This window comes from Oncorhynchus keta, chromosome 3 (assembly GCF_023373465.1).
Source record: "Oncorhynchus keta strain PuntledgeMale-10-30-2019 chromosome 3, Oket_V2, whole genome shotgun sequence".
Classification (NCBI taxonomy): domain Eukaryota; kingdom Metazoa; phylum Chordata; class Actinopteri; order Salmoniformes; family Salmonidae; genus Oncorhynchus; species Oncorhynchus keta.
The window spans coordinates 32,339,661-32,367,266 of record NC_068423.1 but is presented as its reverse complement, the minus strand read 5'-3'; the positions used below and the strand labels follow the sequence as shown (position 1 = coordinate 32,367,266).

The window sequence follows — 27,606 nt, the reverse complement described above, 5'->3', positions numbered from 1 at the left end:
TGGCTGAGTGATGAGGAGACAGACCACCAGGTATACCCTGGCATTATGTGGCTGAGAGATGAGGAGACAGACCACCAGATATACCCTGACATTATGTGGCTGAGCGATGAGGAGACAGACCACCAGGTATACCCTGACATTATGTGGCTGAGTGATGAGGAGACAGACCACCAGGTATACCCTGACATTATGTGGCTGAGTGATGAGGAGACAGACCACCAGATATACCCTGGCATTATGTGGCTGAGTGATGAGGAGACAGACCACCAGATATACCCATGGCATTATGTGGCTGAGCGATGAGGAGACAGACCACCAGGTATACCCTGGTATTATGGAGTCATGAGGAGACAGACCACCAGATATATCCTGGTATTATGTAGTCATGAGGAGACAGACCACCAGATATACCCTGGTATTATGTGGCTGAGCGATGAGGAGACAGACCACCAGGTATACCCTGGCATTATGTGGCTGAGCGATGAGGAGACAGACCATCAGGTATACCCTGGCATTATGTATCTGAGTGATGAGAAGACAGACCACCAGATATACCCTGGCATTATGTGGCTGAGCGATGAGGAGACAGACGACCAGGTATACCCTGACATTATGTGGCTGAGTGATGAGGAGACAGAGCACCAGATATACCCTGACATTATGTGGCTCAGCGATGAGGAGACAGACCACCAGGTATACCCTGACATTATGTGGCTGAGTGATGAGGAGACAGACCACCAGATATATCCTGGCATTATGTGGCTGAGTGATGAGGAGACAGACAACCAGATATACCCTGGCATTATGTGGCTGAGCGATGAGGAGACAGAGCACCAGATATACCCTGGTATTATGGAGTCATGAGGAGACAGACCACCAGATATATCCTGGTATTATGTAGTCATGAGGAGACAGACCACCAGATATACCCTGGTATTATGTGGCTGAGCGATGAGGAGACAGACCACCAGATATACCCTGGTATTATGGAGTCATGAGGAGACAGACCACCAGATATATCCTGGTATTATGTAGTCATGAGGAGACAGACCACCAGATATACCCTGGTATTATGTGGCTGAGCGATGAGGAGACAGACCACCAGGTATATCCTGGCATTATGTGGCTGAGCGATGAGGAGACAGACCACCAGGTATACCCTGGCATTATGTGGCTGAGTGATGAGGAGACAGACCACCAGGTATACCCTGACATTATGTGGCTCAGCGATGAGGAGACAGACCACCAGGTATACCCTGACATTATGTGGCTGAGTGATGAGGAGACAGACCACCAGATATATCCTGGCATTATGTGGCTGAGTGATGAGGAGACAGACAACCAGATATACCCTGGCATTATGTGGCTGAGCGATGAGGAGACAGAGCACCAGATATACCCTGGTATTATGGAGTCATGAGGAGACAGACCACCAGATATATCCTGGTATTATGTAGTCATGAGGAGACAGACCACCAGATATACCCTGGTATTATGTGGCTGAGCGATGAGGAGACAGACCACCAGGTATATCCTGGCATTATGTGGCTGAATGATGAGAAGACAGACCACCAGATATACCCTGGCATTATGTGGCTGAGCGATGAGGAGACAGAGCACCAGATATACCCTGGTATTATGTGGCTGAGCGATGAGGAGACAGACCACCAGGTATACCCTGGCATTATGTGGCTGAGCGATGAGGAGACAGACCATCAGGTATACCCTGGCATTATGTGGCTGAGCGATGAGGAGACAGACCACCAGATATACCCATGGCATTATGTGGCTGAGTGATGAGGAGACAGACCACCAGATATATCCTGGCATTATGTGGCTGAGTGATGAGGAGACAGACCACCAGATATACCCTGGCATTATGTGGCTGAGCGATGAGGAGACAGACCACCAGATATACCCTGACATTATGTGGCTGAGTGATGAGGAGACAGACCACCAGGTATACCCTGACATTATGTGGCTGAGTGATGAGGAGACAGACCACCAGGTATACCCTGGCATTATGTGGCTGAGAGATGAGGAGACAGACCACCAGATATACCCTGACATTATGTGGCTGAGCGATGAGGAGACAGACCACCAGGTATACCCTGACATTATGTGGCTGAGTGATGAGGAGACAGACCACCAGGTATACCCTGACATTATGTGGCTGAGTGATGAGGAGACAGACCACCAGATATACCCTGGCATTATGTGGCTGAGTGATGAGGAGACAGACCACCAGATATACCCATGGCATTATGTGGCTGAGCGATGAGGAGACAGACCACCAGGTATACCCTGGTATTATGGAGTCATGAGGAGACAGACCACCAGATATATCCTGGTATTATGTAGTCATGAGGAGACAGACCACCAGATATACCCTGGTATTATGTGGCTGAGCGATGAGGAGACAGACCACCAGATATACCCTGGCATTATGGGTCATGAGGAGACAGACCATCAGGTATACCCTGGCATTATGTATCATGATGAGAAGACAGACCACCAGATATACCCTGGCATTATGTGGCTGAGCGATGAGGAGACAGACCACCAGGTATACCCTGACATTATGTGGCTGAGTGATGAGGAGACAGAGCACCAGATATACCCTGACATTATGTGGCTCAGCGATGAGGAGACAGACCACCAGGTATACCCTGGCATTATGTGGCTGAGTGATGAGGAGACAGACCACCAGATATATCCTGGCATTATGTGGCTGAGTGATGAGGAGACAGACACCAGATATACCCTGGCATTATGTGGCTGAGCGATGAGGAGACAGAGCACCAGATATACCCTGGTATTATGGAGTCATGAGGAGACAGACCACCAGATATATCCTGGTATTATGTAGTCATGAGGAGACAGACCACCAGATATACCCTGGTATTATGTGGCTGAGCGATGAGGAGACAGACCACCAGGTATACCCTGGCATTATGTGGCTGAGCGATGAGGAGACAGACCATCAGGTATACCCTGGCTTTATGTGGCTGAGTGATGAGGAGACAGACCACCAGATATACCCATGGCATTATGTGGCTGAGTGATGAGGAGACAGACCACCAGATATATCCTGGCATTATGGTGTGGGGGCTGTGCTTTGGCAAAGTGGGTGGGGTTATATCCTTCCTGTTTGGCCCTGTCCGGGGGTGTCCTCGAATGGGGCCACAGTGTCTCCTGACCCCTCCTGTCTCAGTCTCCAGTATTTATGCTGCAGTAGTTTGTGAGGGGACAGGTCAGTTTGTTATATCTGGCATTCCTGGTATGGGGGCTGTCCTTGTGAATCTAAGTGGGTGGTTCTCTATATCCTTCCTGTTTTTCTCTCTCTCGGAGGACCTGAGCCCTAGGACCATGCCCCAGGGACATGATGTCTCCTGTCCCCAGTCCACCTGTCTCAGTCTCCAGTTTTATGTTCTGCTTATTATTATTTGCTGGTCATTTATGAACATTTTAACATCTTGGCCATGTTCTGTTATATCTCCACCCAGCACAGCCAGAAGAGGACTGGCCACCCCACATACTAATTCTCTCTTTCTTTCCTCTCTCGGAGGACCATGCCCCAGGACTACCTGACATGATGACTCCTTGCTGTCCCCAGTCCACCTGGCCGTGCTGCTGCTCCAGTTTTAACTGTTCTGCCTTATTATTATTCGACCATGCTGGTCATTTATGAACATTTTAACATCTTGGCCATGTTCTGTTATAATCTCCACCCAGCACAGCCAGAAGAGGAGGACCCCCATATGCTCTCTCTAAGCCCTCGGAGGACCATGCCCCAGGACTACCTGACATGATGACTCCTTGCTGTCCCCAGTCCACCTGGCCGTGCTGCTGCTCCAGTTTTAACTGTTCTGCCTTATTATTATTCGACCATGCTGGTCATTTATGAACATTTTAACATCTTGGCCATGTTCTGTTATAATCTCCACCCAGCACAGCCAGAAGAGGACTGGCCACCCCACATATGCTCTCTAATTCTCTCTTTCTTTCTCTCTCTCGGAGGACCATGCCCCAGGACTACCTGACATGATGACTCCTTGCTGTCCCCAGTCCACCTGGCCGTGCTGCTGCTCCAGTTTTAACTGTTCTGCCTTATTATTATTCGACCATGCTGGTCATTTATGAACATTTTAACATCTTGGCCATGTTCTGTTATAATCTCCACCCAGCACAGCCAGAAGAGGACTGGCCACCCCACATATGCTCTCTCTAATTCTCTCTTTCTTTCTCTCTCTCGGAGGACCATGCCCCAGGACTACCTGACATGATGACTCCTTGCTGTCCCCAGTCCACCTGGCCGTGCTGCTGCTCCAGTTTTAACTGTTCTGCCTTATTATTATTCGACCATGCTGGTCATTTATGAACATTTTAACATCTTGGCCATGTTCTGTTATAATCTCCACCCAGCACAGCCAGAAGAGGACTGGCCACCCCACATATGCTCTCTCTAATTCTCTCTTTCTTTCTCTCTCTCGGAGGACCATGCCCCAGGACTACCTGACATGATGACTCCTTGCTGTCCCCAGTCCACCTGGCCGTGCTGCTGCTCCAGTTTTAACTGTTCTGCCTTATTATTATTCGACCATGCTGGTCATTTATGAACATTTTAACATCTTGGCCATGTTCTGTTATAATCTCCACCCGGCACAGCCAGAAGAGGATTGGCCACCCCTCATAGCCTGGTTCCTCTCTTGGTTTCTTCCTAGGTTCTGGACTTTCTAGGGAGTTTTTCCTAGCCACCGTGCTTCTACACCTGCATTGCTTGCTGTTTGGGGTTTTAGGCTGGGTTTCTGTACAGCCCTTTGAGATATCAGCTGATGTACAAAGGTCTATATATATATATTTTTATTTTATTTTTAAATTTGATTTCTCAATAGACTCAAGACCTTACAGTACATGAGTCAGTCACTGGCCATAGGTTTATGTAATATGTAATGGCATTACACAACACATAAACTGGAATGACACTATTACTCATGGTTGCACAAAAAAAGGTCTGTTTCCAAACCACTCCCTCAGATATTCAAATGAGCCGCCTCCCTTACATTTTTATTCTCACTAAAGGAGCAAAGAACCCTTTTTGTGAATAGTAAAGAATCGTTGAAGAGCTCAAAGGGTTCTTTGAGTCATTATGGTTCCACATAGAACCATCACCCTACCCAAAGAACCCTAATTACTTCCTATGTAATGAATGGCCTAATATTTAGTGTCTTACTTCCGCCAAGCAACTAGCCTTTCTCTCTTCCAGCTGTTCTTACGTGCAATAGGCTACACGGACTCAAACGTCGACTGTATTCCTTGTATCTACGTTATTCATTTTCACGTGTCATCCCAGGAATAGCTACAATCTACAAAAGCTGTAGGACATTTATTTTATACTTAAAAAAAAAAAATACTAGGCCTAAATAGCCTTTTCTTGGGGAGAAACAGTCTTGCTAATTGCAGAAATGTAAAATAGGCCTAGTCCAAATAAACTACCGGGTAAGGAAGTTTGGCTTCTTATCGTTCACAGCAATGGTTTTTAACTGGACCGCAGAAATGGCACGTGAATCACAGAAAATAGATATTGTGGTAGCAACTGTTGAGAAGTACTTGGGTGTTTATTAAAAAAAAACACATGTTTTATCACAAAGTATAATGGATTTATACTAGAGTCCAGTTGGGGACGGTAACGCAACCTATTGGATGCCAACCACCGTTAAATTCCACCGAAGAAGAACTCTCAAGGGGAAAGTTGAGAGAGCGTGCGTTGGTGTGATCACTTTGGCCACATAAATGATATTGTTAATGGTTGCACAGGTCAAACAGAGAGATGAACACAGTGAAAAATAAGATCCAAAACAAATTGACATTCGTTCGAAAAATGGAAGTAAGCTGGGAACCAAGCAAGCAATGACATGATATAAAAGACGCGCAGGCTAATGTTGTTGAATTGCTTGATTTAAATACGAGTTTCTATATATATTTTTTTTTCGTGACATGTGCATTGAAGTATTATTTGCAGTTCACACTATGACAATGAACACACCCTAATGTACTGAATCGTCTGTGTTACTTACCGATTTATTAATAGGCCTTTTAGCGTGCAGTAGGATGCGTTGACCGGTGGATTGATCGGTGTAGAACGATCAACGTTTCTCTAGTGTGGATGCTCTCTAACGTTTTATAGTTATGTATCATTTGTTGTTATAGTTAGAGTCCTTGGTGTAGATGGTCCCCACGAGTGTTTGAACACTTAGCGACTGCACTGCTGTCAGTGTCCAGTCATCGCGCTTTACTTTCGTTTTGTGCTTCAAAAGAGAGGAAAAGTTTCTACAGAGAGGAAAAGGAAGAGAGATGCTCAACTCGGATGAAAATCCGTCTCCAGCAGATTGCGTGAGTTTTCTTTTATGGAGGTCAATGCGAGTGTCGAAGATGGTCAACTAAGAAAGTAATGTCTTATTTGCAACGTGAGATTTATTTGCTCGAATATACATTTTGCAATGGTTAAATTGTTACGAGTTTACTGATTTAAGTAGGACACGTGACATCACGGCAACTTTGAAAAAAAACAACAACACTATATCGGAATTTGTCTCGAGACGACTATGCATATTCAGGGTTGAGGAGTGGCATTGAATACAGGCAGGTTGACATTACAAATCCAAAGAAAGGATAGGCGGGAGCTAGACAGTCCACCGGTCCGCGTTGTGGACAATAACTCCCATTGTTAGGAAGTAGAGACCCGTATCTTGTCACTATATCCATAATCTTCGGTTTCGATTTCCCGAACCACACGTCATCAGTCAATATGGCTACTGGGCTGACGGCTACGTGTTGGCTACAAAGAATTATATTCCCAAAATAAAACAATACGAAATTCAGTTAGTAATATGTATGTGAAAAGTTTTAGGTTAAACGAATAAGAAAAAAAGTACGTTTACATGCCAATAAATTGGTGAAAGTGCCATATATATTTTTTAAACAGCTCCAAAAATTATATCTGTTGCATCCTATTGAATACAACGTGTTAGATAAGGAGGCAAACATCTCGACTTGGTCTGTGGATGAATGAACCCTATGCTAAACATCTGGACTTGGTCTGTGGATGAATGAACCCTACGCTAAACATCTGGACTTGGTGGTCTGTGGATGAATGAACCCTATGCTAAACATCTGGACTTGGTGGTCTGTGGATGAATGAACCCTATGCTAAACATCTGGACTTGGTGGTCTGTGGATGACATAGATGAATGAACCCTATGCTAAACATCTGGACTTGGTGGTCTGTGGATGAATGAACCCTACGCTAAACATCTGGACTTGGTGGTCTGTGGATGACATGGATGAATGAACCCTATGCTAAACATCTGGACTTGGTGGTCTGTGGATGAATGAACCCCTATGCTAAACATCTCGACTTGGTGGTCTGTGGATGAATGAACCCTACGCTAAACATCTGGACTTGGTGGTCTGTGGATGAATGAACCTTACGCTAAACATCTGGACTTGGTGGTCTGTGGATGAATGAACCCTACGCTAAACATCTGGACTTGGTGGTCTGTGGATGACATGGATGAATGAACCCTACGCTAAACATCTGGACTTGGTGGTCTGTGGATGACATGGATGAATGAACCCTATGCTAAACATCTGGACTTGGTGGTCTGTGGATGAATGAACCCTATGCTAAACATCTTGACTTGGTGGTCTGTGGATGAATGAACCCTACGCTAAACATCTGGACTTGGTGGTCTGTGGATGACATGGATGAATGAACCCTATGCTAAACATCTGGACTTGGTGGTCTGTGGATGAATGAACCCTATGCTAAACATCTGGACTTGGTGGTCTGTGGATGAATGAACCCTATGCTAAACATCTGGACTTGGTGGTCTGTGGATGAATGAACCCTATGCTAAACATCTGACTTGGTCTGTGGATGAATGAACCCTACGCTAAACATCTGGACTTGGTGGTCTGTGGATGAATGAACTATGCTAAACATCTGACTTGGTGGTCTGTGGATGACATGGATGAATGAACCCTATGCTAAACATCTGGACTTGGTGGTCTGTGGATGAATGAACCCTACGCTAAACATCTGGACTTGGTGGTCTGTGGATGACATGGATGAATGAACCCTACGCTAAACATCTGGACTTGGTGGTCTGTGGATGAATGAACCCTACGCTAAACATCTGGACTTGGTGGTCTGTGGATGAATGAACCTTACGCTAAACATCTGGACTTGGTGGTCTGTGGATGAATGAACCCTACGCTAAACATCTCGACTTGGTGGTCTGTGGATGAATGAACCCCTATGCTAAACATCTCGACTTGGTGGTCTGTGGATGAATGAACCCTACGCTAAACATCTGGACTTGGTGGTCTGTGGATGAATGAACCTTACGCTAAACATCTGGACTTGGTGGTCTGTGGATGAATGAACCCTACGCTAAACATCTGGACTTGGTGGTCTGTGGATGACATGGATGAATGAACTCTACGCTAATATCAAGTTTGCCTGTCAAATGTACAAATAACAGAATACAGATTATAATCGAAATAACCTTTTTAATTCATGGTTTCTGAATCATATAAAAAAAAAAGTTTTAATTTATTAAACAAAAAAACAAAAAAATCTAACATGTTCAGGAAGAAAATACACCAAATGTTCTGTCTACATTATACATAATACAAATGCACACTTTATAGGTCAAAACTCACCTATATTTATATATATATATATATCATACAGGGGCAGCTGTTATATGCATCAACCGGCTCAGAACAGCAGTGCTGATCTAGGATCAGTCCCTCCCCTGTTCACGTAACCTTATTCATTGTGCTCTAAAGAGAAGAATCCCACAGATCGGTACATTCACACATACGGCCTCCGATCCCATTTATAATCCCCGTATGTTATTAACGAATCCGACTGGCCGGATGCCTCCAGTCTCTTGGGGTGATTATTCTGCAGTGGTTTCAGTCATCGTGGTCTACAGCTGCGTCTCCAGGGCAATTAGAGCACAGATCCTCCTCATCTGTAGGTCACAAACCGTATAAAGTGCTATTCAATGTCTTACAATGACCAGGGATGTTTTTATTTAAGCGAGGAGGTTTAAATTCTTACCATTGTAAGCGGTGCCACACCATATGCAGTAAAAATGGACCCCTCTTAAATATGATGTCAGAATTTGTAGCTTGTCCAGTGACTAGAGAAGATCAGGAAAACAGGGTTGTCACAGGAGGAACTTGAAAATAATCATCTAGATTCAATTTATTCTTTAATCTATTCTTAATTCAACCCTACTGTGTCATGCCATTATAACGTCTATTCTTAATTCAACCCTACTGTTTCACGCCATTATAACGTCTATTCTTAATTCAACCCTACTGTGTCATGCCATTATAACGTCTATTCTTAATTCAACCCTACTGTGTCACGCCATTATAACGTCTATTCTTAATTCAACCCTACTGTGTCATGCCATTATAACGTCTATTCTTAATTCAACCCTACTGTGTCATGCCATTATAACGTCTATTCTTAATTCAACCCTACTGTTTCATGCCATTATAACGTCTGTTCTTAATTCAACCCTACTGTGTCATGCCATTATAACGTCTGTTCTTAATTCAACCCTACTGTGTCATAACATTATAACGTCTGTTCTTAATTCAACCCTACTGTGTCATGCCATTATAACGTCTATTCTTAATTCAACCCTACTGTTTCACGCCATTATAACGTCTATTCTTAATTCAACCCTACTGTTTCACGCCATTATAACGTCTATTCTTAATTCAACCCTACTGTTTCATGCCATTATAACGTCTATTCTTAATTCAACCCTACTGTGTCATGCCATTATAACGTCTATTCTTAATTCAACCCTACTGTGTCATGCCATTATAACGTCTATTCTTAATTCAACCCTACTGTTTCACGCCATTATAACGTCTATTCTTAATTCAACCCTACTGTGTCATGCCATTATAACGTCTATTCTTAATTCAACCCTACTGTGTCATGCCATTATAACGTCTATTCTTAATTCAACCCTACTGTGTCATGCCATTATAACGTCTATTCTTAATTCAACCCTACTGTTTCACGCCATTATAACGTCTATTCTTAATTCAACCCTACTGTGTCATGCCATTATAACGTCTATTCTTAATTCAACCCTACTGTGTCATGCCATTATAACGTCTATTCTTAATTCAACCCTACTGTTTCACGCCATTATAACGTCTATTCTTAATTCAACCCTACTGTGTCATGCCATTATAACGTCTATTCTTAATTCAACCCTACTGTGTCATGCCATTATAACGTCTATTCTTAATTCAACCCTACTGTGTCATGCCATTATAACGTCTGTTCTTAATTCAACCCTACTGTGTCACGCCATTATAACGTCTATTCTTAATTCAACCCTACTGTGTCACGCCATTATAACGTCTATTCTTAATTCAACCCTACTGTTTCACGCCATTATAACGTCTATTCTTAATTCAACCCTACTGTTTCACGCCATTATAACGTCTATTCTTAATTCAACCCTACTGTGTCACGCCATTATAACGTCTGTTCTTAATTCAACCCTACTGTTTCACGCCATTATAACGTCTATTCTTAATTCAACCCTACTGTTTCACGCCATTATAACGTCTATTCTTAATTCAACCCTACTGTTTCACGCCATTATAACGTCTATTCTTAATTCAACCCTACTGTGTCACGCCATTATAACGTCTATTCTTAATTCAACCCTACTGTGTCACGCCATTATAACGTCTATTCTTAATTCAACCCTACTGTGTCATGCCATTATAACGTCTATTCTTAATTCAACCCTACTGTTTCACGCCATTATAACGTCTATTCTTAATTCAACCCTACTGTTTCACGCCATTATAACGTCTATTCTTAATTCAACCCTACTGTTTCACGCCATTATAACGTCTGTTCTTAATTCAACCCTACTGTGTCATGCCATTATAACGTCTATTCTTAATTCAACCCTACTGTTTCACGCCATTATAACGTCTATTCTTAATTCAACCCTACTGTTTCACGCCATTATAACGTCTATTCTTAATTCAACCCTACTGTTTCACGCCATTATAACGTCTATTCTTAATTCAACCCTACTGTTTCACGCCATTATAACGTCTATTCTTAATTCAACCCTACTGTTTCACGCCATTATAACGTCTATTCTTAATTCAACCCTACTGTTTCACGCCATTATAACGTCTATTCTTAATTCAACCCTACTGTGTCACGCCATTATAACGTCTATTCTTAATTCAACCCTACTGTTTCACGCCATTATAACCTATTCTTAATTCAACCCTACTGTGTCATGCCATTATAACGTCTATTCTTAATTCAACCCTACTGTGTCACGCCATTATAACGTCTATTCTTAATTCAACCCTACTGTTTCACGCCATTATAACCTATTCTTAATTCAACCCTACTGTGTCACGCCATTATTCTATTCTTAATTCAACCCTACTGTGTCACGCCATTATAACGTCTGTTCTTAATTCAACCCTACTGTTTCACGCCATTATAACGTCTATTCTTAATTCAACCCTACTGTTTCACGCCATTATAACGTCTGTTCTTAATTCAACCCTACTGTTTCACGCCATTATAACGTCTATTCTTAATTCAACCCTACTGTTTCACGCCATTATAACGTCTATTCTTAATTCAACCCTACTGTGTCATGCCATTATAACGTCTATTCTTAATTCAACCCTACTGTTTCACGCCATTATAACGTCTATTCTTAATTCAACCCTACTGTTTCACGCCATTATAACGTCTATTCTTAATTCAACCCTACTGTTTCACGCCATTATAACGTCTATTCTTAATTCAACCCTACTGTTTCACGCCATTATAACGTCTATTCTTAATTCAACCCTACTGTGTCACGCCATTATAACGTCTATTCTTAATTCAACCCTACTGTGTCATGCCATTATAACGTCTATTCTTAATTCAACCCTACTGTGTCATGCCATTATAACGTCTATTCTTAATTCAACCCTACTGTGTCATGCCATTATAACGGCTATTCTTAATTCAACCCTACTGTGTATGCCATTATAATCTATTCTTAATTCAACCCTACTGTGTCATGCCATTATAACGTCTATTCTTAATTCAACCCTACTGTGTCATGCCATTATAACGTCTATTCTTAATTCAACCCTACTGTGTCATGCCATTATAACGTCTATTCTTAATTCAACCCTACTGTGTCATGCCATTATAACGTCTATTCTTAATTCAACCCTACTGTGTCACGCCATTATAACGTCTATTCTTAAACTGGCCATATCTTTAGTCTCTTTCCTGAAGCTTCTATCATATTCAAATGAAATGTACTAACAGTTAACTCATCCTCCTCCACCACCTTGTCTTCCTCTTCCTCCTCAACCACCTTGTCTTCCTCTTCCTCCTCCTCCTCAACAACCAGTTTAGGCCAGTACCAGTCTTCCCTGGGCACCGGGACACCCTGTAATTCAAAAGGAGAGTATTCAGTATAGTCTGAGTTAAACATAAAAGGGTGTCTTCTTCTTGTCAATAGATTTTGTGACTAGCTTGGTTTCAATTGGCAACTGATTTTCAGGTAAAATCCACACATTTTCCACCAGAGGTACTTTTTGCAGATAAAAGACTGTGTGTGTCTGTGTGTGTATGTATATGTGTGTGTGTATGTATATGTGTGTGTGTATGTGTATGTGTGTGTGTGTCTGTGTGTATGTATGTGTGTATGTATATGTGTGTGTGTGTGTATGTGTGTGTGTATGTGTGTCTAACCTTCTGACTGTCCAGCTGCTCACAGGCTTTCTGACTCCTCCTGAGGTCCCCCTCAATCTTTTGCTCTTCCCTCTCTGTCCTCATCCTCACTCTGATGTAGAACACAGCATTAGAACACAGGTACACAGCATTAGAACACAGGTACACAGCATTAGAACACAGGTACACAGCATTAGAACACACGTGCACAGCATTAGAACACACGTGCACAGCATTAGAACACACGTACACAGCATTAGAACACACGTGCACAGCATTAGAACACACGTGCACAGCATTAGAACACACGTGCACAGCATTAGAACACACGTGCACAGCATTAGAACACAGGTACACAGCATTAGAACACAGGTACACAGCATTAGAACACAGGTACACAGCATTAGAACACAGGTACACAGCATTAGAACACAGGTACACAGCATTAGAACACAGGAACACAGCATTAGAACACAGGTACACAGCATTAGAACACAGGTACACAGCATTAGAACACACGTACACAGCATTAGAACACACGTACACAGCATTAGAACACAGGAACACAGCATTAGAACACAGGAACACAGCATTAGAACACAGGTACACAGCATTAGAACACAGGTACACAGCATTAGAACACACGTACACAGCATTAGAACACACGTACACAGCATTAGAACACAGGTACACAGCATTAGAACACAGGTACACAGCATTAGAACACAGGTACACAGCATTAGAACACACGTACACAGCATTAGAACACACGTACACAGCATTAGAACACAGGTACACAGCATTAGAACACAGGTACACAGCATTAGAACACAGATACACAGCATTAGAACACAGGTACACAGCATTAGAACACAGGTACACAGCATTAGAACACAGATACACAGCATTAGAACACACGTACACAGCATTAGAACACAGGTACACAGCATTAGAACACAGGTACACAGCATTAGAACACAGGTACACAGCATTAGAACACAGGTACACAGCATTAGAACACAGGTACACAGCATTAGAACACACGTACACAGCATTAGAACACAGGTACACAGCATTAGAACACATTTGACCAGCACCTGACTGGTGCCATTTGACCAAAGCCAATAGGGAATAAGGTGCCATTAGACCAGAGCCAATAGGGAATAGGACTCTATTAGACATGAGCCAATAGGGAATAGGGTGCCATTAGACCAGAGCCAATAGGGAATATGGTGCTATTAGACCAGATTCAATAGGGAATAAGGTGCCATTAGACATGAGCCAATAGGGAATAGGGTGCCATTAGACCAAAGCCAATAGGGAGCCATTAGACCAGAGCCAATAGGGAATAGGTGCCATTAGACCAGAGCCAATAGGGAGCCATTAGACCAGAGCCAATAGGGTGCCATTAGACCAGAGCCAATAGGGAGCCATTAGACCAGAGCCAATAGGGAGCCATTAGACCAGAGCCAATAGGGAGCCATTAGACCAGAGCCAATAGGGAACAGGGTGCCATTAGACCAGAGCCAATAGGGAACAGGGTGCTATTAGACCAGAGCCAATAGGGAACAGGGTGCCATTAGACCAGAGCCAATAGGGAACAGGGTGCTATTAGACCAGAGCCAATAGGGAACAGGGTGCCATTAGACCAGAGCCAATAGGGTGCCATTAGACCAGAGCCAATAGGGAACAGGGTGCCATTAGACCAGAGCCAATAGGGAACAGGGTGCCATCTGGGACGAGGTCTTTACCTGAAGTCCTCCAGGGACTGTTTCTCATTCTGTTGTTTGGCCCGGGCTTTCTGACGGTAATGTTCAAGTTCCTCCTCTGCTTTCCTCTTCTTCACTCCCTCCATCCCGATGCCCCCTCTGTCTGAGTGATACATAACCACAGGATGATGCAGTATGTTTACAACCATTTCAATAACAGAAGGTAATGTTAGAGATAATGTGTTAATTGCATTAGGTAGGCTACATCACTTCAGAAGGTAATGTTAGAGATAATGTATTAATTGCATTAGGTAGGCTGCATCACTTCAGAAGGTAATGTTAGAGATAATATATTAATTGCATTAGGTAGGCTACATCACTTCAGAAGGTAATGTTAGAGATAATGTGTTAATTGCATTAGGTAGGCTACATCTCTTCAGAAAGGTAATGTTGATGCATACAATGTATACACTGTCAATGTGTAGGTTAGAATTAACTTACATGGATATAAAAATGAATTCTCACCTGTTTTGATATTTAATGGAATAGGTTCGACTCTTCCCGCCCCTGCAAGAGGGAATAAAGACAGGAATCAATACTTGAAGAAAATCTACCATGTGATGTCAGGTCTGATCGTCATATTGTAACAAATTTATTCCAACACAGCGACCTCGTCTAGGGTTCACATCTCTTAGCGGAACTGCTAAGGTGTTGGGTTGACAGTACCAAAGTGCTGGGTTCAAGTCCCACTCTGGACTACCCCATGACTTTGCTACAATACTAACTCCATCACTTAGTTATGGTGATGTCTGGCTTAACTCCTAGCTGAATACATTAAAGTCAGGCATTTATTTCTGAGTTGAACTGATTCAGTTAAGAAGTAATATGATACATTCCGAGTTGAACTGGAGAGGACTAACCCTGCTTCCCCAGGCCTTGTCCAGCTTTGTAGCCCATCTTCTGCAGCAGAGCAAAGCCCTTGTTCTGGTTGCTAATGGTGCTATGCTGTGCCATCTCTCTACTCTCCTGCTCCAACTCTTTAATAGTCTTCTGGCGATTCTTAACGTTCTTCTCCTTGTGAAGCACCTCTTTCCTCAGGGCCTCCTTCACACGCTTCACCATCGGGATACCGGGCTTCACATCTGGTCTGCCAGGGAGATGGGACACAGAGAGAACCTTGCACATCAACTGAGAACTTAGCAATAAACGGAACACACATGTAATAACCAGACAATAGACACTAAAGTATATGTTTTGAATATTCTTCTGTGGAATGTGAGGTGAGACAGTCACCTGAAACCCAACGTGCTTTTGATCCAGCCAATTACTACTACTACTAGAAACCCAACGTGCAGGCTTTTGATCCAGCCAACTACTACTACTACTACTACTACTACTACTTAAACGAATCAGCATGCCTTTGACTAGTTAGCTCGTTAGCTAAATCTGCCTCTCCAACATGTATTCCAAGCAAGAGACCAAGGTATTATGTCGTCTTTATTAAATTGCATTTCTATATGCAACGTTTGGCAACCGAACGTTGCCCCCATTCATCTGTGTAGCTAGCTAATTAGCTACGTTAACTAATGTTCCAGTAACAGGCTAGCTAATTAGCTGCGTTAACTAATGTTCCAGTAACTAGCTAGCTAATGGTTCCCATCATCACAAACTCGCACTCTGATGTAGCCGTTAGTTACAATTTATTTGGTCACCGTACGGAAACTGAAGGGGGAAAAAAAACTCACATTTGACTGAGAAAGGCATCAGACATATAATCATCTTCGTCTTCAGCCATGATTGACTTGTAAAACCAAACAAGTGAACTATTGTAGGACTATTATTGTTCCGCTGGCTTTCACCTTCTCTCGGTCTTCACTAACGTTAGTTAGTTACCACATCCACAATGTCATAATCAGCTAAACCCCGCCGAATTCTACAATTCATCTTCATAAAATCTAATTTTAAACATAACCTTAAACACACCAAGTTATTGACTTTATGCCTAACACTAACCGTCAATTAAGACCAATTTTTTGTTTTTATATATTTTTTTTACGACATAGCTAGACAATTTTGACTTTGTGGCTGTGGTAACTAGTGACAACCATTTTCCCTTCGCGAAAAGATTCCGCCTGGAACTTCTGCACATTCGATTGGTTCCGTTTTCATTTGGTTCCGTTTACATTTTGCGCGTCTAAATACTATTTTGGGAAAAAGATCTGACATAGAAATGTACAAAGGACAGTTGGCTGTGGGCGGGCCAGGGGCGGAGCTAACTCATTACACAAAGCCTAAAATATACTGTTGGTACAGTATTTAATTGTGATAAAATAATTTTCAATTTTTTGGGGGTAAGGTAAGAAAAATGTGTGTTTTTTTATGATTTACATTTGGGAATATGAGATTTGGCCAAAATATTTAATGACATAAAATTGTTTCAAATGGTTTATATCGTAGGTAAATAATCCAAGCAGTACATCTCTTCATAATAGGGTCAACTCTTGTTCAAATATAAATCTACTGTGTGCCACCGTAGTCCCGACGACGAATGACGTGTATAACCTATGGTTTTCTGACGTTATTGCTGCATTCACATGCTCGGACCGAGTACCTCGAAAAGTGAAATATATCTGAGTCGATTTGAAGCCTCCGCTCGGCCATATTGGTACTCCCTAGTAGGAAGCAGTCAACCGTAGGAATGAATGGAATTCTACAGCATTTTAATTAAATGTTTCAAAAACAAAATGTACATGTATTTAAGTTGTTTTAGTATGGAAAGTAACATTAGTATTCTCAAAAATATATATTTTAAGGAAAATGTTTTATATATATTTTGTATTTTTTTTCTTTCTCTTTAGCTGACATAATCTAATTTTAAATTATACATTAAGGTGTCTGTAATATAATAAACGTGTCAAAAACGAATTTAGACGTTAATATATGCATTTCTACGGCATCCAAAATATATATTTTTTAAATGAAGAGTACCAAGATGGCTGCGGGGTGACTTCAAAACAGCGCTCCTGTCGCGTCATCGTGGTTTATACACATCACCGACACAGTTGACTGCAAATGATTCGTCAATGATCTTGGCGACAAAACAGGTAGGACGAGGTTGTTTTTTTTTTTTGTTTCTGTTTATTTGGTTGATTAAAGCCTACTCGATATTTACGTCTTGTGATTAACTGTATGAAATAGATGTGTTCGTGTAAGGCGTTTGATCGTGAGTTTTTTTTTTTTAGACATTCATTTGGGTCTAGTAAGCTGTGTGACAAGTGTCCTGAATGCTAATGTTTACTAGCTGTGCTCCCAACCCTCTTCTATCATTGCAACGTCAGTCAAACATTGTATAAACGTAGTTAGCCAGATACCAGTTAAATTAGTTGGTTACATAACGGTCCGGTACTATGAAGCATTGTAACGTTACCAAGTTAATATTTATTTGTGTTAGTAAACACTAACTACTAGCCAATGTAGTTGGCAGGAGCGACCACCTCTGACTCTGTAACGTTAGCTTGTAGCTAGCTAGCTACCGTTACATCCTCTTTGCTCTGACGTTTATCTTTCGTCTCTATCTGGCCTGATTATATAATACCATTGTGAATATACTCTCCCTCCAATACGTTTCCAGAGTTGAAGAGGCTGTATCATTGGGCTCTGTGAGCTGAAGGAGAGGACCCTTTACCCAAGAGCTATCGGCTATTAGCTACCGCTAGCTGGATTACTGTCGCCATGGAGTTGGCTCACAGTCTACTTCTGAACGAGGAAGCCCTAGCCCAGATCACTGAGGCTAAGAGACCCGTCTTCATCTTCGAATGGCTTCGCTTCCTGGACAAGGTTCTAGTGGCAGCAAACAAGGTGAGTTGACAGAGAGACAAATATACTCACGCTATGCAATACACCTGTTACACTGCACACACCTGTGTTACACTACACACACATACCTGTGCTGTCAGTGTTATTCGATTTCATCTATCTGCAACCTACACCTTGTTGATTGTGTGTTTGCGTGCTCTCTCTGTGTTTGTCTCCCGCCCCTCCCCTCTCGCCCCTCCCCTCTCGCCCCGCCCCTCCCACTCTCCCCCTCCCCCCGCCCTCCCCTCTTCCCTCCCCCGCCCCTCCCCTCTCACCCTCTCACCTCACCCCGCCCCTCCCCTCTCACCCTCTCACCTCACCCCACCCCCTCCCCTCACCCCGCCCCTCACCCTGCCCTGCCCCTCACCTCTTCCCCTCGCCTCTCCCCTCGCCTCTCCCTCTCCCTCCACCCCTCCCCTTGCCCCTCCCCTCTCCCACCACCCCTCCCCTCACTCCTCGCCCATCCCCTCTCACCCCGCCCCTCCCCTCTCACCCTGCCCCTCCCACTCTCCCCCCTGCCCCTCCCCTCTTCCCTCGCCTCTCCCCTCCCACCACCCCTCCCCTCTCCCCTCCCACCACCCCTCTCCCTACCCTTGCCAGGTGGATGTGAAGGAGAAGCAGAAGAAGTTGGTTGAGCAGCTGACAGGGTTGATCAGCAGTGCCCCTGGCCCTCCCACCAGGAAACTGCTAGCTAAGAACCTGGCTACCCTCTACAGCATAGGAGACACCTTCACCGTCTTCCAGACACTGGACAAGTGCAATGACATCATCAAGAGCAAGGATGACACGCCCACTTACCTCCCCACCAAACTGTGAGCTTTTTAGATTGATATATATTTATCCATTAGATGTAGGTCTAAGCATTATATATACATACATACATACATACATACATACATACATACATACATACATACATACATACATACATACATACATACATACATACATACATACATACATACATACATACATACACACAGTGCATTTGGAAAGTATTCAGACCCCTTAACTTTTTGCAAATTTTGTTACATTACAGCCTTATTCTAAAATTGATTTTTTTTAAATCGCACAATACCCCATAATGACAAATCAAAAACAGATTTCTAGTAATTTTTGCAAATATATTACAAATAAAACACTTAAATATGACATTTCCATTCAGACCCTTTTACTCAGTACTTTGTTGGAGCACATTTGGCAGCGATTACAGCCCCGAGTCTTCTACAAGCTTACAAGCTTGGAGTTTCTCCCCATTCTTCTCTGCAGATCCTCTCAAACTCTGTCAGGTTGAATGGGGAGCGTCGCTGCACAGCTATTTTCAGGTCTCTCCAGAGATGTTAGATCGGGTTCAAGTCCAGGCTCTGGCTGGGCCACTCAATGACATGCAGAGACTTGTCCCAAAGCCACTCCTGCGTTGTCTTGGCTGTGTGCTTTGGCAAACTCCAAGCAGGCTGTCATGTGCCTTTTACTGAGGAGTGGCTTCCGTCTGGCCACTCCACCATAAAGGTCTGATTGGTGGAGTGCTGCAGAGATGGTTGTCCTTCTGGAAGGTTCTCCCATCTCCGCTGATGAACTATGCAGTTCTGTCAGAGTGACCATCGGGTTCTTGGTCACCTCCCCGAGGCCTTTCTCCCCGATTGCTCAGTTTGGACGGGCGGCCAGCTCTAGGAAGAGTCTTGGTGGTTCCAAACTTCTTCCATTTGAGAATGATGGAGGCCACTGTGTTCTTGGGGACCTTCAATGCTGCAGAATGATGGAGGCCACTGTGTTCTTGGGGACCTTCAATGCTGCAGAATGATGGAGGCCACTGTGTTCTTGGGGACCTTTAATGCTGCAGAATGATGGAGGCCACTGTGTTCTTGGGGACCTTTAATGCTGCAGAATGATGGAGGCCACTGCGTTCTTGGGGACCTTTAATGCTGCAGAATGATGGAGGCCACTGTGTTCTTGGGGACCTTTAATGCTGCAGAATGATGGAGGCCACTGTGTTCTTGGGGACCTTTAATGCTGCAGAATGATGGAGGCCACTGTGTTCTTGGGGACCTTCAATGCTGCAGAATGATGGAGGCCACTGTGTTCTTGGGGACCTTTAATGCTGCAGAATGATGGAGGCCACTGTGTTCTTGGGGACCTTTAATGCTGCAGAATGATGGAGGCCACTGTGTTCTTGGGGACCTTCAATGCTGCAGAATGATGGAGGCCACTGTGTTCTTGGGGACCTTTAATGCTGCAGAATGATGGAGGCCACTGTGTTCTTGGGGACCTTTAATGCTGCAGAATGATGGAGGCCACTGTGTTCTTGGGGACCTTTAATGCTGCAGAATGATGGAGGCCACTGTGTTCTTGGGGACCTTTAATGCTGCAGAATGATGGAGGCCACTGTGTTCTTGGGGACCTTCAATGCTGCAGAATGATGGAGGCCACTGTGTTCTTGGGGACCTTTAATGCTGCAGAATGATGGAGGCCACTGTGTTCTTGGGGACCTTCAATGCTGCAGAATGATGGAGGCCACTGCGTTCTTGGGGACCTTTAATGCTGCAGAATGATGGAGGCCACTGAGTTCTTGGGGACCTTTAATGCTGCAGAATGATGGAGGCCACTGTGTTCTTGGGGACCTTCAATGCTGCAGAATGATGGAGGCCACTGAGTTCTTGGGGACCTTTAATGCTGCAGAATGATGGAGGCCACTGTGTTCTTGGGGACCTTCAATGCTGCAGAATGATGGAGGCCACTGTGTTCTTGGGGACCTTCAATGCTGCAGAATGATGGAGGCCACTGCGTTCTTGGGGACCTTTAATGCTGCAGAATGATGGAGGCCACTGAGTTCTTGGGGACCTTTAATGCTGCAGAATGATGGAGGCCACTGTGTTCTTGGGGACCTTCAATGCTGCAGAATGATGGAGGCCACTGAGTTCTTGGGGACCTTTAATGCTGCAGAATGACGGAGGCCACTGTGTTCTTGGGGACCTTTAATGCTGCAGAATGATGGAGGCCACTGTGTTCTAGGGGACCTTCAATGCTGCAGAATGATGGAGGCCACTGTGTTCTTGGGGACCTTTAATGCTGCAGAATGATGGAGGCCACTGTGTTCTTGAGGACCTTTAATGCTGCAGAATGATGGAGGCCACTGTGTTCTTGGGGACCTTTAATGCTGCAGAATGATGGAGGCCACTGTGTTCTTGGGGACCTTCAATGCTGCAGTAATGTTTTGTTCACTCACCCAGATCTGTGCCTCGACACAATCCTGTCTCTGAGCTCTACCGACAATTCCTTCGACCTCATGACTTGGTTTTTGGGGACAGGTGTGTGATTTTCCAAATCATGTCCAATCAATTGAATTTACCACAGGTGGACTCCAATCAAGTTGTAGAAACATCTCAAGGATGATGAATGGAAACAGGATGCACCGGAGCTCAATGTCGAGTCTCATAGCAAAGTGTCTGAATACTTCTGTAAATAAAGGATTTCTGTTTTTATATTTTATTTACATTTTCCAAAGTGTCTTAATCTGTGTTTGCTTTGTCATTATGGGGTATTGTGTTTGTGTTAGATTGCTAAGGATGTTTTTGTATTTAATCAATTTTAACAAGGCTGTAACGTAACAAAATGTTGAAAAATTCAAGGGGTCTGAATACTTTCCGAATGCACCTTTATATACAAACAAAAGTATGTGGACACCCCCTCAAATGAGTGGATTCGGCTATTTCAGCCACACCCGTTGCTGACGGGTGTATAAAATCGAGCACACCGCCATGCAATCTCCATAGACACACAGTGGCAGTAGAATGTCCTCACTGAAGAGCTCAGTGACTTTCAACGTGGCACAGTCATAGGATTCCACCTGCTCAACGTGTCAGTTTGTCAAATTTCCCTGGTCAACTGTAAGTGATGTTATTGTGAAGTGGAAACCTCTAGGAGCATCAACGGCTCCGCCGCGAAGTGGTAGGCCACACAAACTCACAGAACGGGACTCTGAGTGCTGAAGCACGTAGCGCGTAAATGTAGTCTGTCCTCGGTTGCAACACTCACTACCGAGTTCCAAACTGCCTCTGGAAGCAACGTCAGCACAATAACTGTTAGTCGGGAGCTTCATGAAATGGGTTTCCATGGCTGAGCAGCTGCATACAAACCTAAGATCACCATGCGCAATGCCAAGCGTCAGCTGGAGTGTGGTATACAGATCACCACCTTCGGACTCTGGAGCAGTGGAAACACATTCCATCTGGCAGTCCGATGGTTGAATCTGGGTTTGGCGGATGCCAGGAGAACGTTACCTGCCCGATTGCATAGTGCCAACTGTAAAGTTTGGTGGAGGAGGAATAATGGTCTGGGACTGTTTTTCATGGTTCAGGCCCCTTAGTTTCCAGTGAAGGGAAATCTTAACGCTACAGCATTCAATGGCATTCTAGACGATTTTGTGCTTCCAACTTTGTGTTAACAGTTTGGGGAAGGCCCTTTCCTGTTTCAGCATGACAATGCCCCCCGTGCACAAAGCAAGGTCCATACAGAAATGGTTCGTCGAGATCTGTGTGGAAGAACTTGACTGGCCTGCACAGAGCCCTGACCTCAAGCCCATCGAACAACTTTGGGATGAATTGGAAAGCCGAATGTGATCCAGGCATCATGATCACAACATCAGTCCCCGCAGCAATGTTCCAACATCTAGTGGAAAGCCTTCCCAGAAGAGTGGAGGCTGTTATAGCAGCACTGTTCCAACATCTAGTGGAAAGCCTTCCCAGAAGAGTGGAGGCTACTGTCTGTCTGACCGGGTACTGTCTGTCTGACCGGATGTGAGTGGGTAAAGAATAGCTTCCAGTCTATAATTGAGTGGTAATGAACTCCTCTGTTCGGCTCATCGTGGTTTGTTTTGCAGAGCTGCTGTGGCCTGTGTTGGTTCCTTCTATGAGAAGATGGGGAGGATGCTGGGAAGCTCCTTCCCCGACACCATCACCAACATGCTGAAAGCACTGAAGACTGCAGAGGTAAGGGCTTCCCGGGTTTTATAGAGCAGGGGTAAGGGCTTCCCGGGTTAATAGAGGGGTAAGGGCTTCCCGGGTTTTATAGAGCAGGGGTAAGGGCTTCCTGGGTTTTTTCTAGAGCAGGCGTAAGGGCTTCCCAGGTTTTATAGAGCAGGGGTAAGGGCTTCCCGGGTTTTATAGAGCAGGGGTAAGGGCTTCCCGGGTTTTATAGAGCAGGGGTAAGGGCTTCCCGGGTTTTATAGAGCAGGGGTAAGGGCTTCCCGGGTTTTATAGAGCAGGGGTAAGGGCTTCCCGGGTTTTATAGAGCAGGGGTAAGGGCTTCCCGGGTTTTATAGAGCAGGGGTAAGGGCTTCCCGGGTTTTATAGAGCAGGGGTAAGGGCTTCCGGGTTTTATAGATCAGGGGTATAGGCTTCCGGGTTTTATAGAGCAGGGGTAAGGGCTTCCCGGGTTTTATAGAGCAGGGGTAAGGGCTTCCTGGGTTTTATAGAGCAGGGGTAAGGGCTTCCCGGGTTTTATAGAGCAGGGGTAAGGGCTTCCCGGGTTTTATAGAGCAGGGGTAAGGGCTTCCCGGGTTTTTTATAGAGCAGGGGTAAGGGCTTCCCGGGTTTTATAGAGCAGGGGTAAGGGCTTCCCGGGTTTTATAGAGCAGGGGTAAGGGCTTCCCGGGTTTTATAGAGCAGGGGTAAGGGCTTCCGGGTTTTATAGAGCAGGGGTAAGGGCTTCCCGGGTTTTATAGAGCAGGGGTAAGGGCTTCCCGGGTTTTATAGAGCAGGGGTAAGGGCTTCCCGGGTTTTATAGAGCAGGGGTAAGGGCTTCCCGGGTTTTATAGAGCAGGGGTAAGGGCTTCCCGGGTTTTATTGTATCCCGGGTTTTATAGAGCAGGGGTAAGGGCTTCCCGGGTTTTATAGAGCAGGGGTATGGGCTTCCCGGGTTTTATAGAGCAGGGGTAAGGGCTTCCTGGCTTTTATAGAGCAGGGGTAAGGGCTTTTATAGAGCAGGGGTAAGGGCTTCCTGGGTTTTATAGAGCAGGGGTAAGGGCTTCCTGGGTTTTATAGAGCAGGGGTAAGGGCTTCCCGGGTTTTATAGAGCAGGGGTAAGGGCTTCCTGGGTTTTATAGAGCAGGGGTAAGGGCTTCCTGGGTTTTATAGAGCAGGGGTAAGGGCTTCCCGGGTTTTATAGAGCAGGGGTAAGGGCTTCCTGGGTTTTATAGAGCAGGGGTAAGGGCTTCCTGGGTTTTATAGAGCAGGGGTAAGGGCTTCCTGGGTTTTATAGAGCAGGGGTATGGGCTTCCTGGGTTTTATAGAGCAGTGGTAAGGGCTTTCTAGCAGATCATAATGGTTCTTATCATGGTATTCTGACTTGCCAGTTTAAATAAATAAATAAATTCTAGGAACACCAGGAGTATCTCTATCGTTGCTCAGAACAATGTATAGTTCATCTTGGCAACAATATAGATAGACTTCGATTGACTTGTATGTAATGCCACCCCATTTCTCCAACTCTCCTCGCCCCTCCTCTCATCCCCCTCCTCCCCATCATCCTCGGCTCCTCACCTCTCATCCCCTCACCTCTCTCTCATCCCCTCACCTCTCTCTCATCCCCTCACCTCTCTCTCATCCCCTCACCTCTCTCTCATCCCCTCACCTCTCTCTCATCCCCTCACCTCTCTCTCATCCCCTCACCTCTCTCTCATCCCTCCTCACCTCTCTCTCATCCCCACCTCTCTCTCATCCCCTCACCTCTCTCTCATCCCTCACCCTCTCTCATCCCCTCCTCTCTCTCATCCCCCCCTCTCTCTCATCCCCACCTCTCTCTCATCCCCACCTCTCTCTCATCCCCACCTCTCTCTCATCCCCACCTCTCTCTCTCATCCCCACCTCTCTCTCATCCCCACCTCTCTCTCTCATCCCCACCTCTCTCTCATCCCCTCCTCTTTCTCATCCCTCCCCTCTCTCTCATCCCTCTCCTCTCTCTCATCCCTCTCCTCCGTCTCATCCCTCCCCTCTCATCCTCTCATCCCCTCCTCCTCCTGTCTCATCCCCTCCTCCTCCTCTGTCTCATCCCTCTCCTCTCATCTCCTCCTCTCTCATATCTCCCCTCTCTCTCATCCCTCTCCTCTCATCCCCTCCTCCTCCTCTCTCCTCCCTCCCCTCTCATCCCCTCCTCCTCCTCTCTCCTCCTCTCCCTCTCATCCCCTCCTCCTCTCTCATCCCTCCCCTCTCATCCCCTCCTCCTCCTCTCTCTCATATCTCCCCTCTCATCCCCTCCTCCTCCTGTCTCATCCCTCTCCTCTCATCCCCTCCTCCTCCTCTCTCATATCTCCCCCCTCTCTCATCCCTCTCCTCTCATCCCCTCCTCCTCCTCTCTCCTCCCTCTCCTCTCATCCCCTCCTCCTCCTCTCTCCTCCCTCTCCTCTCATCCCCTCCTCCTCCTCTCTCATCCCTCCCCTCTCATCCCCTCCTCCTCCTGTCTCATATCTCCCCTCTCTCATCCCTCTTCTCTCAACCCCTCCTCCTCCTCTCTCATATCTCCTCTCTCTCATCCCTCCCCTCTCATATCCTCCTCCTCTCTCTCCTCCCTCCCCTCTCATCCCCTCCTCCTCCTCTGTCTCCAGTCCCAGGGTCGTAGTGAGATTCTACTCAGTCTACAGAAGGTGTTGAATGGTCTTGGTGGAGCAGCAGCCTCTTGCCACAGAGACATCTATAAGAACGCTCGTTCCCTACTCACAGACCGCTCCATGGCTGTGCGCTGTGCTGTGGCTAAGGTTAGTGAATACTGAGCAACAGTCCACATTGTGAAAGGGCTCAGATATAATGATAACCATCGGCCGACGGGAGAGACGAGGGCCGGCGGGAGAGACGAGGGCCGACGGGAGAGACGAGGGCCGACGGGAGAGACGAGGGCCGACGGGAGAGACGAGGGCCGACGGGAGAACGATGGCCATCGGCTGGCGCGTTCAAGTGAACCACATAGCTGGGGAACGTATCTACTCTGTGCTTCAAGGCCCTGGAAGATCTAACGATTAACTCGGTCTCTCTGTCTCTCTCTCTTTCTGTCTCGCTCTTTCTTTCTCTCACTCTGTCCTCTCTGTCTATAGTGTCTGCTAGAGCTGCAGAATGAGGCTGTCTTCATGTGGACCACCGAGCTGGAGAACGTAGCCACTCTGTGCTTCAAGGCCCTGGAAGGATCGAACTATGGAGTGAGGGTAGCCGTATCCAAACTACTAGGAACCGTCATGGCCACGGCCCTGACGCCCAAACAAGCTGCAGGTTAGGAGCTCTAATGGGGTTTCCTTTGTCAGGTTCGACATGTTAGTCATCTAGCTGATGCTCTTATCCAGAGCCAATAACCGTGGGGGTTGAGATCCAAGTGGGGGGGGTTTGTTACGGTACAGCCTTATTCTAAAATTAATTAAATAATAGTTTTTCTACATCAATCTACACACACATAATGACAATGCAAAAATTGGTTTTTAGACATTTTTGCAAATGTATTAAAAACAGAAATGTAAATACGCTGTAAGTATTCAGACAGTTTGCAATGAAACTCGACATTGAGCTCCGGTGCATCCTGTTTCCAATGTTCATCCTGGAGATGTTTCTACAACTTGATTGGAGTCCACCTGTGGTACATTCAATTGATGAGACATGATTTGGAAAGGCACACACCTGTCTACATAAAGGTCCCACAGTTGACAGCATGTCAGAGTAAAAACCAAGCCATGAGGTCGAAGGAATTATCCGTAGAGCTCAGAGACAGGATTGTGTCGAGGCACAGATCTGGAGAAGGGTACCAAAAAAATGTCTGCAGCATTGAAGTTCCCCAAGAACACAGTGGCCTCCATCATTCTTAAATGGAAGAAGTTTAGAACCACCAAGACTCTTCCTAGAGCTGGCCGCCCGGCCAAACTGAGCAATCGGGGGAGAAGGGCCTTGGTCAGGGAGGTGACCAAGAACCTGACCTGACAGCTCCAGAGTTCCTCTGTTGAGATGGGAGAACCTTCCAGAAGGACAACCATCTCTGCAGCACTCCACCAATCAGGCCTTTACGGTAGAGTGGTCAGACGGAAGCCACTCCTCAGTTAAAGCCACATGACAGCCGCTTGGAGTTTGCTAAAAGGTACCTAAAGGACTCTCAGACCATGAGAAACCAGATTCTCTGCTCTGATGACACCACGACTGAACTCTTTGGTCTTAATACCAAGCGTCACATCTAGAGGAAATCTGGCAC

At 45.2% G+C, this 27,606-nt stretch overlaps 3 protein-coding genes and 2 long non-coding RNA genes across 16 annotated transcripts in view; 1 reads left to right on the top strand and 4 right to left on the bottom strand.

Moving 5' to 3' along the window:
- eif2ak2 (eukaryotic translation initiation factor 2-alpha kinase 2) overlaps positions 1-6,225 on the bottom strand; it is a 41,474-nt gene extending 35,249 nt beyond the window's left edge. For both annotated transcript variants that reach the window (XM_052496586.1, XM_052496594.1), the window contains exon 1: positions 6,078-6,225. The gene's annotated coding sequence lies outside the window, so the exon portion shown is untranslated. The remainder of the gene's footprint in view (positions 1-6,077) is intronic.
- Positions 6,226-6,254: 29 nt separating this feature from the next.
- The window catches only part of heatr5b (HEAT repeat containing 5B), a 151,887-nt gene continuing 130,535 nt past the window's right edge, over positions 6,255-27,606 (top strand). The window contains exons 1-6 of the mRNA XM_052496616.1: positions 6,255-6,393; positions 18,170-18,396; positions 18,994-19,205; positions 23,270-23,378; positions 25,991-26,140; positions 26,474-26,645. Coding sequence (XP_052352576.1) covers positions 18,271-18,396; positions 18,994-19,205; positions 23,270-23,378; positions 25,991-26,140; positions 26,474-26,645 — 769 coding nt within the window. The 5' untranslated portion in view covers positions 6,255-6,393; positions 18,170-18,270. The remainder of the gene's footprint in view (positions 6,394-18,169; positions 18,397-18,993; positions 19,206-23,269; positions 23,379-25,990; positions 26,141-26,473; positions 26,646-27,606) is intronic.
- Positions 8,555-16,618, bottom strand: gpatch11 (G patch domain containing 11). 2 transcript variants are annotated; one of them, XM_052496611.1, is made up of 8 exons: positions 16,284-16,618; positions 15,459-15,680; positions 15,064-15,105; positions 14,581-14,701; positions 12,851-12,941; positions 12,420-12,545; positions 9,134-9,215; positions 8,555-9,044 (listed from the first exon to the last, which is right to left on the bottom strand). In XM_052496611.1, the coding sequence occupies exons 1-8, from the start codon at positions 16,315-16,317 to the stop codon at positions 8,986-8,988; spliced, it is 777 nt and encodes a 258-aa protein (XP_052352571.1). In that variant the 5' UTR covers positions 16,318-16,618; the 3' UTR covers positions 8,555-8,985. The 2 variants fall into 2 exon arrangements, with proteins under 2 accessions (XP_052352571.1, XP_052352570.1); XM_052496610.1 differs by having other exon boundaries at positions 15,459-15,685; positions 16,284-16,606.
- Positions 9,931-12,083, bottom strand: LOC127915900 (uncharacterized). 4 transcript variants are annotated; one of them, XR_008092872.1, is made up of 3 exons: positions 11,635-12,083; positions 11,349-11,472; positions 9,931-10,384 (listed from the first exon to the last, which is right to left on the bottom strand). It is a non-coding gene; the product is annotated as an uncharacterized LOC127915900 (long non-coding RNA). The 4 variants fall into 4 exon arrangements; XR_008092878.1 differs by having other exon boundaries at positions 9,931-10,342; XR_008092874.1 differs by having other exon boundaries at positions 11,677-12,083.
- Positions 20,004-21,794, bottom strand: LOC127915891 (uncharacterized). Of its 7 annotated transcripts, none has more exons than XR_008092801.1 (3): positions 21,540-21,794; positions 20,352-20,879; positions 20,004-20,175 (listed from the first exon to the last, which is right to left on the bottom strand). It is a non-coding gene; the product is annotated as an uncharacterized LOC127915891 (long non-coding RNA). The 7 variants fall into 7 exon arrangements; XR_008092797.1 differs by having other exon boundaries at positions 20,308-20,879; positions 21,408-21,793; XR_008092795.1 differs by having other exon boundaries at positions 20,308-20,879; positions 21,540-21,792.

Coding starts and splice junctions, on each gene's coding strand:
- gpatch11 (XM_052496610.1), bottom strand. CDS start 16,333: ATGGCTGAAGACGAAGATGATTATATGTCTGATGCCTTTCTCAGTCAA. Junction 9,216..12,419: donor TGGAGGAGGATGAGTTAACT/GTTAGTACATTT, acceptor GATCTTCTCTAG/TCACTGGACAAGCTACAAAT. Junction 9,045..9,133: donor GTGTGGCACCGCTTACAATG/GTAAGAATTTAA, acceptor TGTGACCTACAG/ATGAGGAGGATCTGTGCTCT.